Raw genomic sequence first — 12,324 nt, 5'->3', positions numbered from 1 at the left:
TAGTTTGTTTTTTCTTCTATAATATTAGGATCCAAATTAAATTATTTCAAGATTATAGTGGAAACTATTACATAGATAGGCTACATACCATATATTTTGGTGTAAAAAAGGCACTTTTGACGTGGAAATTTGATCTCTAAATTGTGGATTCATCTTATACACAAGTGCGACTTGCACACCGAAATATACGGTAATCATTTGAATGTATTTATAATAGACATTTTCCCTACGCTTGGCATTTAATTTAAATCTAATGGCAATTGGAATATGTTCTTTAAAACACATGGATTCATACATGAAATCGTGTGTAACAGAAACTTTACTTGTTCCTATGAAATGGAGGACTGACTTCTTCACATACATTATTGCAATACTATTACTACTAAGCAGGAGTGGCGCCAGGATCTTCCCGACGCGGGGGCTACATTCCCCGACGAGGGGGCTATGCGAGCGAAGCGAGCATCACTAGGCTGGGGCCAGGGGGCCGCCAAGGGCCCCCGGTGGGGGTCCAGGGGGCGAAGCCCCCGGAAGCAACGCGTTCTGGCGTCATTTGAGGTCATTTTAATCAGATTTAGGGTAGCCATTTCTTATAATGCATAAATAAAATACTGCGTGCAAAAAAACGATGCGCGATTACTGTTTCAATCCATATTTTTCAATTTAAAAAATAAAAGTTCAAAGAAAATTTAGAAAAATAGAGTTGGAGGTCCCGGAAATTGGACTTATTATACTTCAAAAACAAAACAAACAAAACAACAAAACAAAACAAACAAACAAACAAAACAAAATATATAAGTCCCTATCATGGTTGTGACTGAGCTAAGAAATGTTTGAAAAATAGAGATGTTAGGTCCCGGAAAATGCACTTCTTGTACTTCGAAATATGACCAGCTTTATTGTTGGGGCTGAGCTAAGAAAATGTTTAAAACTAGAGCTGCAGGTCTTCAAAAAATTGCATTTTATACTTTGGAAACATCAGGCCTAGAGGCTTAAAAAACGCAAACGTAGACCTTTTTTAGTCGGGGAAATAAGTTTATTCCTCCCAAGTGTATGCGTGCGTACCATCTGGACTTCCGAGTGGTGAGAAATTCATGACATACAGGACATTGAAAATGTAATAACTTAGCTATAATAAGATGTTGGCTAAGCGAAAATGGCATGTTTTTTTATTTAGTAATAGATGAAAAATTTATTTTAGGTGCCCCACGGTACAGAAGGTTACTTGTAAATTAAAAAATTGGTGAACATACGAACAATTAACATAATTCGTTTTTGCTGTGTGTAGCGTACGTCGACGCAGTACACGACGTAACCGTCGGTAAACTTCGCCTGGAAAATAACTACAGTACACTTTTTGGTCCCTGAATGGAACATGATATCACGCGTCTCACCCAACGTTGAACGATTCGTACAAAGGGATACCGCCAGACAAGTGCGAACCTAGCTATTGTTTAGTAGTAAGTTAGATCGCTGGCAATAATGAATGCATATAAAGTGCATAATATCACTCTGACGTACTCTCACGGTCAATGAAACGTCGCGGTTTTCTTGGCGCTGAAGCTAGAGCTACGAAGTGAACGCGAACGCTTTTTACTGTATATTATATTCCCCGACAAAAAGTACCCGTGTTCCCTTCGGTAACCATCGGTAAACTTCGCCTGGAAAATAACTACATTACACATTTTGGTCCCTGGATGGAACTTGATATCACGCGTCTCGACCCAACGTTGAACGATTCGTACAAAGGGATACCGCCAGACAAGTGCGTACCTAGCTAATGTTTAGTAGAAAGTTAGATCGCTGGCAATAATGAATGTCAATGGAACGTCGTGGTTTTCTAGGCGCTGAAGCTGTATGAAGTGAACGCGAACGTTTTTCGCGCCGCGGCTCTAGCCAGCTATGTCCCAGGAGGACACATTCATTAATAAGCTGTTTCATAGCGGTAGCTTTAGTATCTAAGGCTGACAGTTTTGTGAATTTGGAAACTCGACTATAATTTATAGGTAGCTGCTGGACCCAAAAAACGTCTGGGAGAAGAGAGTCTATATGAAAGCCTTTGCTGATAATACAGTATTATTGAGATGTAGACGGAAATCTGTAAAATCTTGATCAATAAATAATAACTTCGTTTTTGCTGTCAACCAGGGCGGTATTATAATAAGTCACTGTCAAATAATCATTCGATAATGGTCAAAACTTTATTTTGGCTCTGTCAACATAAAGGGAGGTATTTACAATGACTTTCTTTGACTTTCAATCTAGGCCAATGTTATAATAATACGCCGTCAGATATTAAATCATTGAAACAGTCCTCGTAAATTTTTTGTTGGTTATCAGATGCCGTGGGGGGTCCAATCAATTATCGTCAGAAGGTGAACAATCTGTCTACAGAAGATTATTAGGAACGCCTGCTCCATTAATTAATCCAGAAAAAGGTTTGAACATTATCTATTTGTTTATTAGCCTTCTCCTAACACAATTATATTTTCTTTAAAAAAAAGGTTTTATAAGTGGTTTCAACATTTATGATAGTAATGTCACAGTTCTGTGTCTGGACGCAAGTTCATAGACCTACTAGTTATAATTATTATTCATATTAACTGATACTTACTCTTCATTTACCGTAAAGTTCAGTTTTAATGAAATATATAATATAAATTGGCTTCGTAACAATTAATTAGTTTTGAAAAGGTTAGTTTTTTGGTGATAGGTGAAAATGACATGTAACTTCGTAATCAATTTATTTTTTTTGTATAAAGGCCCAATTACACTATGACGATAACGACAGACGATAAATATATAGCATGCATTTTTTTTACATAAACCAAAAGAAATTAGAAAGGTTTTCGTTCTAGACCTATAGGATAATCATTTATGCTGTCTTTGATAAAAATAATGTTTTTCAAATTCCAATCAAATGACGTCATGATAAATAAAAACAATAAAATCGCTGTATTGTCACGATATTATTGGTCTTACTAATCATGACGTCATTTGATTGGACGTGTGAAAATATAATTTTCATCAAAGGAATTGTTTATATTTCTTTTGGTTTATGTATTAAAAATGCACATTTGTCTATTTATCGTCGATAGTTATCGTCCTAGTGTATGGGCCTTATGCTGTAAATGTTCAATTAATTGATCATTCCGATTTTATTAGTTTGACTCTTGCACAGTTGCTGTCTAATCGTTGTTGTGTAATATCATTTCGAACCATATTAAAATCATAAAGAGATTCATATTCCTTAACATGTGGCTGTGCATGGAAGTCTGGTCTACAACTCGGCCCCGGGCCTGAAAGTGTTGGTGAATTCATAATTATACTTAATATTATATATATAAACACAACAGGCATAGAAATAAATTCCAAACCGCCCGGTGATACACTGAAAATTATTTAATTAATTTTTGAAACGATAAAGATGAGGAAATCTGGGAGTGTTGAAACATTTCAATATTCATTTAAAAAAGTACATTAATTATGGTATTGATCAGTGCCTATAGAGGCGTAAAAACCCTCGGTCAATATCATGTAAAATGCACGGTGGAAGGGTCATTATTAAGACTGCAAAATTGGGCTTATCAACAAATAAATACTTTCGTTCAAAATGTAAAATCAAGGCTGAAAAATTGGGCTTATCAACAACAAAATATTTTATTATTAGACGCGATAACATCAAGGATAATCAGTATAATTATTAATATAGCCACTGTTACTAGTTTTATTCTACATGCTAAAGTAAATAAAAATCCACTAGAAAACAAGCAAGTCTGAATGTTATGCTTATTAGCCATGTTATGTTTGTTACTGTAGGCCTATGATTGTTTGCAATGTCCACATATTATTTCCGTGGGCATATCCATAGTGTATCACTCACAAAAAAGACGTGTGAGGTTCTTTCTTTAGATTTTGAAGAATGATTTGTGTTACAAGAGTCAAATGCTCAAGATATCGGCTAACGCCATGGGACCCTTGGCTTATCAATGAATAATAAATACAGTACTACTTTCGTTCAATTGAAATCGGAATCTGACCGTTTCATTAAATTGGGTGTGATTAGGCCTAAACATATAATAATTTATTAAAAAGGTACAATAAAAACAAATGCATCAGAGGCGTAAAGAACCCACGGTCAATATCATGTAAAATGTATATGGTATAAGCACTGTGGAAGGGGTCATTATTATTAAACTGGAAAATTCGGCTTATCAACAAATAAATACTTTCGTTTAAAATGTAAAATAAGACTGCAAAATTGGGCTTATCAACAAATAAATACTTTCGTTCAAAATGTAAAATAAGACTGCACAGTTGGGCTTATCAACAAATAAAATACTTTTTTTCAAAATGTAAAATTAAGACTGGAAAATTGGGCTTATAAACAAATAAACACTTTTTTTCAAAATGTAAAATTAAGACTGGAAAATTGGGCTTATAAACAAATAAATACTTCCGTTCAAAATGTAAGAAAACATTTTTTAAATATAATCCTTAAGCTCTGTCTATACTATCAAACTAAATAAAATATGATGTGCCCATATTATATAGACATGACGATGTCATATCACTACGATAATCGGGCATATCACTACCATATTTCGGCACATCACACTTTTTTTGTTAAACTAGTTGGGACAGTGTAGACACAGAACTATGTGATCGAAACATAAGTCGGAATTGGACTGACGCGATTGATTTAATTGGGTATTTTTATTAATGTAATGATTCATTAAAAACTATAATACCGATACGCGTTTGGTATTGATCAATGGTGCAAAAAACCCTGAGAAATAATGTTATAACGCGATTTGGTGATAGCTTAGCAATAATACAACCCATATACTATTATTATAAATACCTATTACAAATCCATTCATATAACTTTTCATCGCGAACCGAAAATGTATAAATGTTATTCTACAGACAGTAATTATATATTCAAAAGCCATATTATTATTATTATCAATACCTAAATGCGATAGTAATAACCATATACATTATTCCCAATACAAATTTGTGCGTTTAATTCTAGAAAGAAACGACTGTGCTGACAGGCCAATGACATAAATCACAAGTAAAGTCCCAATTGTTCACTTGCGTTTTGATTGGCCGACCTATTATATTAGATTAATGAAGACTGTTCTTACAACTGTCCAGTCAAAAAGTTACGCGGCGTTTTTTGTAAGAAATATTTCTTGTTTACTGTATATTATATTCCCCGACAAAAAGTACCCGTGTTCCCCGACGGGGGGGGGGGGGGGGGGGGGGCTAGGCTCCCCGACGAGGGGGCTAGAGCCCCCGTAGCCCCCCCCCCCCGCTGGCGCCACCACTGCTACTAAGTACATAATTAATTCATCTATGAGCCAGACTTTTTTACAAATTTAATTTAAAAAAAAATTAAGAACACACACACACACAAACGAACTGTTGTATTTATATAGTTTAATAGCAATACAACAACTATCTAGTATTCTTCAAAAATCAAGTAAAAACCTCAGTAACTCTGTTGAATTAGGCACAACCAACCAAACAATCCTCATTATTTCGTATTTTAAATGTCTCAACTTAAAACAAAATAGAATGCATTCAGTCCTGTAACAGTTATCTTTGATATTTTAGACTAATCGAAATATTACTGCATTTTATTGAACTCCATTAAATTAAATAAAGACTAAATGTATTTTTTTTTCAGTAGATGTATTTGATGACATATCCTTTTTTCAGTTGAGTTGTTCTGTAGGATATGGTGGTGGTGTATATTTTCCTTCTTTTATTAACTTATCTCTCTGTTTCTTGATTGTGATATAACGTCTTTCCTAATATTAATAAAAACAAATCAATTAATTCAAAACTTATTAGTACATTAAACTCTTCCAAAATCAGTTATTCATAAAAAGATGTTGAATCTTAAGCTCTGTCTACACTATCAAACTAGTGACAACAAGTTTGTTGTGGCAGAATATGGTAGGTGAAAATACCAAATATGGTAGTGATATGACATCATCATGTTCATGGGCATATCACATTGTTTTATCACATAAAGTTTGATAGTTAAAAAGTGTAGACAGAGCTTACGGGATTACAGTGCATGATTATTTGCCAAGGATATTTATGGTGAATTGATAATATTGCACAATTACCTTTTTAGAATCTCGTACACACTCAATAAAATCGGAATACTCAAAGTCACACTCTTTTAAAGCTCTTGTATAACCAAGACCATCAGAGCATCTCAACCAATCTCTCTCAAAATCAGCACATTTTGGTTCAAAGCTAAAATGTGTTTTTGGAACATTAAACCCAGCATAGTGCAGATCCAAAGAGTGCTTTGGAATCTTATCGACCATGATACCTGATTGAAAGAAAATTAAAAATAAATACAGTAATTAAAAATAGTCTATTCTTATTTTAGCCAATCATTCAGAAGGAACCCAGCTATGTAGGAGGCTAGGCCAAGTCTACTAAAAAGAAAACAATTAGCTAGGCCTATGAGCCTTTTTAGGCTCAGCAGCAGTCAGCAGGCCACCGGGCCCGATCCCCCTCTCCATCGTAGTAGGCCTAGGCCCTAGTAGTACTAGCGGTCAGATGAAATCGGTCGCGTTTGAAATCGGTCGCGATAAAATCAACATCCGGCATTTTGTATGGAGCGCCGCTAGATACGCTTTTTATCATATTAGTAATACGCTTGATATCGGTCACGTTTATTTTGGTCGCACTAATTTGTATGGGACGCACTAGATACATTTTTAATGAAAACACTAAATACTTTTTTAGTTAATTTTGAATATAGAATTTCTAATAATACTATTAAATTTTTATATTTATTTTCAGTTATTATTTTTTAAGTACAGTAAATAAATATAATATTTATCTCATTATTTATAAAAATAATTTGTGTTTTCATTTTTTCTTACAGGTGTCAAAAAATGAATAATTGTGATGTATTGTAGTTTAGAAAATCGTTTTAAAAATGTTTTTTTGAATATTGTTTAAGTTTACCTGCAAGTAAATTCCAGCTCAATAAACAATGAGGTTTATGCAAATAAAGGAAGATGATGCATGACGATGATTTTTACGTTCGATATCCGCCACTCTGACGTGAGCATGGTTTTAGGATAATTAGATAATAATAATAAAACGCGACCGATTTCATCGTAAACCGTACTAGGCCTAGCCTACTAGCTAGGCCTAGGCCTAGGCTAGCCCTGTAGAGGCTGTAGACTAGCTAGCTAGTCAGGCTAGGCCTAGTCTAGAGAGGGGTTTCAGTAGTTTACTTACGTTATTATATCTTAATTTGTATCTACCAAGTTATAATAAAATATAAAATCAATATAAATAAAAGCAATTCAAGAATCAACACTGAAAATACCTTCTTTTTTAACCAACTTTCTCCCGGTTTCTGTGATCTCGCGACGATAATATATTTTCTTTTACAAACGCCCTCAACGACGGTCTATTTGTTTGTTTGTTGTGTTTTGTGTGTAAAAAAAACCACATCAATGAAAATCGATTGAAGAACAGCATGACAAAAAAGTTGCATGGCACATTTTTGCAGTTTCATAATGATGCATTGCATACGTAGGATTATATTATTTATACCATATTATTTATGCCCGTGTAAAAAAAACCGAATTATTAAATTTTTGTCAAAAATAGAAACACAATAAAATAAAGGCTACGCAGCGCACAAATAAACAGTATAGTATAGCCTAGCCTAAGTAACCAAGCAACCGTATGACGTAATATATAAACACAACAATCACCGCGTGGTGGCCACGACGACGACGTATGCAATATATCGAGAGTCAGAGACTAGGCTAGAGTAAAAACATTCGTTTTCTTTTCTAAAATGGCAGGCTTCGTAGGAAACCCTGATTACTACGAAAGGAAAGGCTCTCTATTTCTAAGGTCTGATCATATGAACTATGGGAGACCAACATTAAACAGTAACTGGTAGGTTTTACATATACAATATGTATGGTGGCCCTACTTTCTACTCTCTCTAGGCTAGGCCTACTAGCTAGGCTAGCTAGCCTAGGCCTACTACTAGAGTTAGGGCCTAGCTAGCTAGCCTAGGTCTTTGGCCTAGTAGGGCTAGGTAGACCTAGTAGGCTAGTGCAAGAATGAGTAGGACCCCTAGGCCTGCCCCAAAGGCATCATTCTAGCTAGCCGCCTCTCTACTACTCCTAATACTAATATAGTGGCCCTCTAGCCTACTACTAGCAAGCCAGCCTAGGCTAGCTAGCTAGCTAGGGCCTAGTACTAGGCTAGTAGGCCTAATAATAATGGCGGGCTAGGCTAGCCTGGTTAGCCTATCTAAGTACTAACTAGCAAAGCATATCATTATATTATTTGGTTTGGTACTAGGGTAGGCCTAGTTAGTTAGTAGTAGCCTAAATGGACTTCTTTTTGAAGTAAACATGTCACATGTAGACCTACTGTATTGTAGATTACTAAACAATAGGTCATTTCATATCAAGTATTTTTTTAAAAACCACTTTTTTTGTTATTTTAATAAATAAATATAGGCACCAAGCAAGAGAAGCGGAGCCAAAAGACTACAATATTTCAGATCCAAGTCAAAAGCGCAACCTACATACAGCAACGTATGAACGCATTGGTAACTCAGCAAATGGAGTAAGGAAGACCACTTATTTTTTCTATTTAAAAATCTTAAAGATCAAAAACATGTCCAAATGTCATACAATGTTACTCTATCTACAATAAAAACATAAAATAGACCATGTTCTGATGTTCAGCATTGGCAACCATGTGTTGATCCGAGCCTCTGTGGTTAAATATAATTGAATTGCTAATTGTTCAAAGTTGGCTTGAAACTAAAGTTTTCTTTCTATGGATAATAATGTATTAAATTAATATACTGTAACTAGAAAGCCACTCCGCATACCTCTGCTATTGTAAAATTCTACATAAAAGTATACTAAAAAATGGTCCAGAATTGGGACCATGGTCCCAAAATCTAGTGGAATGGTCCTTGACCACATATCTATCTGTATATTCATTTTGGTTAAGATCTTGTAATTACTTTTTGAGTAATCCTGCTAACAAACAAACACACGCTACCAATTACATAACAATTTCAAAGGATACGGTAATGCTCTGTGTAGCTTTCCTGCACTATTATTTTTATTCAACATTTTTTCTTTTCCTAGTTTCCTAGAACTACAACACAGGAATCTATGGAACAGGTACACCTAAAGAGGGACTTTGAAGAACGTGAAATTAGGAAACCTATGGTATCAGTGGACACTTACAATGAGGCTGATATTGACAGGTACATGCAGTATATATTCGTTTGTTTGTGTAACATTATTCATCCTCATAATTATGAGAAAATTTGAATTTCTTTTTCAACAGACCCACGACATAGTGCAGTGACTAATATGAACGATAGGGGTCGAAAACAAATCATCAATCTTGTATCAAATTCTTCGTAATATTATTTAGCATTAGATTTAATTAATTGTGTTCATTATTCATGATTATAGTAATTTCATTCCCCATTATAACACAAAGAATGCTCACAAGGAGATATAAGATATTTTTTATTTGTTTTACTGCAGAGACACTGGTTGTCCAAAAACAGGATTTGGCTCAGTTCTACCAAGACATCATGCTGGTCATGACAAGCGCCACCTAGAGACCACAAACAGAGCAGACTATAAACCTCCGTTCCCATACACACCAGTCCCAGTAAGTATCATACGTTGTCTTAAATCTGTACAATTTACATGTTACAAATAATTATTCAAAGAGCAGTTTAGTTTAGTATAGCGCCACCTAGAGACCAAAAACAGAGCAGACTATAAACCCACATTTTGCCATACACACCAGTCCCAGTAAGTATCGTACTTAAATCTGTATAAATTACATGTTTACAGCTCTGTCTACACTATCAAACTAGTTTGACAAAAAAGGTGTGATGTGCCCATATATGGTAGTGATATGCTTAAATATGGTAGTGATATGACATCATCATGTCCATATATGGGCACATCACATTTTTTTGTCACATAAAGTTTGTTAGTGTATTGATTGAAATATATATTTATACTGAGTAACCTCTTCAGTCAAAGACTGGTCTCCCAGAGGGCCCAGTTGGTGATCAGTGGCTGTGATGTACTAATACACCGGGGTAACCCCCTACTCGTCTCGAAAGATGTACTAGGTTCTTTAAAGTGCACACGAGCAAGTTGTGTACACTGGACCTACGGTTTATAGTCCTTATCCGAGAAGACTCGTTCTACCACCAGAACCATGGAGTGAGTGAGCCTCGAACCCCTGCCGATGTTATGGCTACGTGATTACGGTTCCACTGTCTTAACCGCTCGGCCACTCACCCACCCACTCTGTAGACAGAGTTTAGTATAGCACATTTGATGAGAAAGTTAATAGGTGAATTGTAGTAAAATATTATGTTCAACGTGTCTATGTGTTGTCATGTGACATGCTATGTCAGACAATATTAATTAGATTCAACGTTGATATGCTATCACAGAATAATCATTTTCTCGTTGCTTCTCTTTTGATGAGAAGACACTCATTCTGCAAATTTTTTATCAGTTTTACGGATGTTCGTAATAGCACCTACGCCTCGTTTCCTACTGTATGTCAAAAATATGAACAAAAATCGATTTACAAAATATCTGAATATTTTTTTTAATGAATACCTGCCTAAACATCAATCAATTAGTTAATCTGTAGTAAGTAGGTACCAATATGAAAAAAAAAACATTCAGTTACTTCACTCAGTTTGCTGACATTCACAACAAACTCAATAAGAAAACAGAGAGGCACCAACAACTCGTTATATGAATTAAAAAAATATAAAACACCAAACTCCTAAAGCTTGACATAGTAGTAGAATGGTTACCCCGGTGCACTAATCTATCTCGGCCGATGTTGTTCAACAAAAGAAACATTTAAATCTTCTTATAATCAAGTATTCAACAATTTTCTATTTGACATATTTCTATATTTGTGATGCCAATTAAAATAAATCATTGTGATTCAATATTGTACATATTCCATTCTAGGAACAGCCTCCAGATTTTGTGGACAACTCAAATGGGTATCGCAAATGCCAAAGCCAGTTCACAGACACAGCAGACTACAGACGATTCGGTCGCAACACTTGGCAAGATGAGAGTGGTATTTATGCTAATAGAGACTACAAGAGGGCGCTCTTTCCACCAACAAATACAATACCACAACAATTGGAATGAAGATTTTACTATTTTTTTTATAATAAATTAGTATTTTTGTATTATAATGAAGAGAACATTTTAAAGAAAAACGCTTTGCTTTAATATAAACGCTTAGCTTTAATATAAACGCTTAGCTTTAATATAATCATGTAAGTATAAATTACAGGACATGTGCAATAGGTAATATTTGTATGATGCATGGTTTGAATTAGATTATGTTATGATTGTGCAAAGCATCTCCATGTCAAAGTTCATGTCTCCATCACTAGACTTAAAACTGTCAATTTCTGCTAATTTTTTTAAACCATGGTTTTACCTTGTAAAAAAGGCATAGAGACCTCATATAGGCCAATTTCGATCTTAACTAATCATTGGATTCGTCACATTTTGCAATCGGGGCAGGCTATTGACTTTAATGTTGTCATGGCAACCTCTACCGCAGTTGTTGCATATATACAGTAGCTGGTTGAATGCCGCAGGCTCTTTCGTCCACTGCCTCTCTCAACTTTTAAAAATTCAATTATGCCTCTCTAATTCTGCTCTTTATTTAATAACATTTTTTTTAATCAATTATTTTAATTATGAACCTTTAAAATGTCTTACTATAATAATTTTTAATTGAAAGTCTTGTAATGTTATAATGTCATATTAAATGACTGACAAAACCCTTTAGCTAATAGGAAGTTGTTCCTCGATTTGTTTGTTGTTATTCATTTCCTCTTCAGTCAAAGACTGTTCTCCCCCAGAGGGCTGTGATGTAATAGTACACCAGGGTAATCCCTACTCGTCTCGAAAGGGGTATTATAGACAATTAATTTGCAAAGTTTACAATTGAAAATAGAAAAAATAAATTAAAAGTCAATTATGCAATAGTATGGCTGTATATTTTTTTTGTATCATCTTATAGAGCCATAATGATCAGTTTTGTTGAAAAATAAAAGGGTCGAAATTTGTGCCATTTTTTGAAAAAATCCCTGTACTAATAGTACAGGAATGCTTTCGAAAAATTGCCAAAATATCCTTTTTAAAATTCAATTATTATGCGATAATATGGCTGCATATTGCTTTGTATCATCTTATAGAGCCATAATGA

The 12,324-nt window shown here is 34.7% G+C and overlaps 2 protein-coding genes across 2 annotated transcripts; one reads left to right on the top strand and one right to left on the bottom strand.

Annotated features, from left to right (window-relative positions):
• Positions 1 to 5,425: 5,425 nt before the first annotated feature.
• On the bottom strand, positions 5,426 to 7,470 carry LOC140062594 (NADH dehydrogenase [ubiquinone] iron-sulfur protein 5-like). Its single transcript, XM_072108877.1, has 3 exons — positions 7,373 to 7,470; positions 6,144 to 6,355; positions 5,426 to 5,819 (listed from the first exon to the last, which is right to left on the bottom strand). Exons 2-3 carry the CDS (start codon positions 6,348 to 6,350, stop codon positions 5,724 to 5,726), a joined length of 303 nt encoding a protein of 100 aa, XP_071964978.1. The 5' UTR covers positions 6,351 to 6,355; positions 7,373 to 7,470; the 3' UTR covers positions 5,426 to 5,723.
• Positions 7,471 to 7,785: 315 nt separating this feature from the next.
• On the top strand, positions 7,786 to 12,096 carry LOC140062418 (cilia- and flagella-associated protein 95-like). Its single transcript, XM_072108628.1, has 5 exons — positions 7,786 to 7,956; positions 8,532 to 8,640; positions 9,177 to 9,298; positions 9,588 to 9,717; positions 11,061 to 12,096. The coding sequence occupies exons 1-5, from the start codon at positions 7,853 to 7,855 to the stop codon at positions 11,247 to 11,249; spliced, it is 654 nt and encodes a 217-aa protein (XP_071964729.1). The 5' UTR covers positions 7,786 to 7,852; the 3' UTR covers positions 11,250 to 12,096.
• Positions 12,097 to 12,324: the final 228 nt, after the last annotated feature.

Source organism: Antedon mediterranea, chromosome 11 (genome assembly GCF_964355755.1).
Source record: "Antedon mediterranea chromosome 11, ecAntMedi1.1, whole genome shotgun sequence".
NCBI lineage: Eukaryota > Metazoa > Echinodermata > Crinoidea > Comatulida > Antedonidae > Antedon > Antedon mediterranea.
The sequence above is the reverse complement of the archived record's forward strand: the minus strand, read 5'-3'. Positions and strand labels throughout refer to the sequence as shown.

Bases quoted from the DNA above. Each gene is read 5' to 3' on its own strand.
- LOC140062418 (XM_072108628.1), top strand. From the start codon at position 7,853: ATGGCAGGCTTCGTAGGAAACCCTGATTACTACGAAAGGAAAGGCTCT. The intron at 8,641-9,176 runs GTAAGGAAGACC...TTCTTTTCCTAG, and splicing joins TTGGTAACTCAGCAAATGGA to TTTCCTAGAACTACAACACA. The intron at 9,718-11,060 runs GTAAGTATCATA...ATTCCATTCTAG, and splicing joins TCCCATACACACCAGTCCCA to GAACAGCCTCCAGATTTTGT.
- LOC140062594 (XM_072108877.1), bottom strand. From the start codon at position 6,350: ATGGTCGATAAGATTCCAAAGCACTCTTTGGATCTGCACTATGCTGGG. The intron at 5,820-6,143 runs GTAATTGTGCAA...TATTAATATTAG, and splicing joins GTGTACGAGATTCTAAAAAG to GAAAGACGTTATATCACAAT.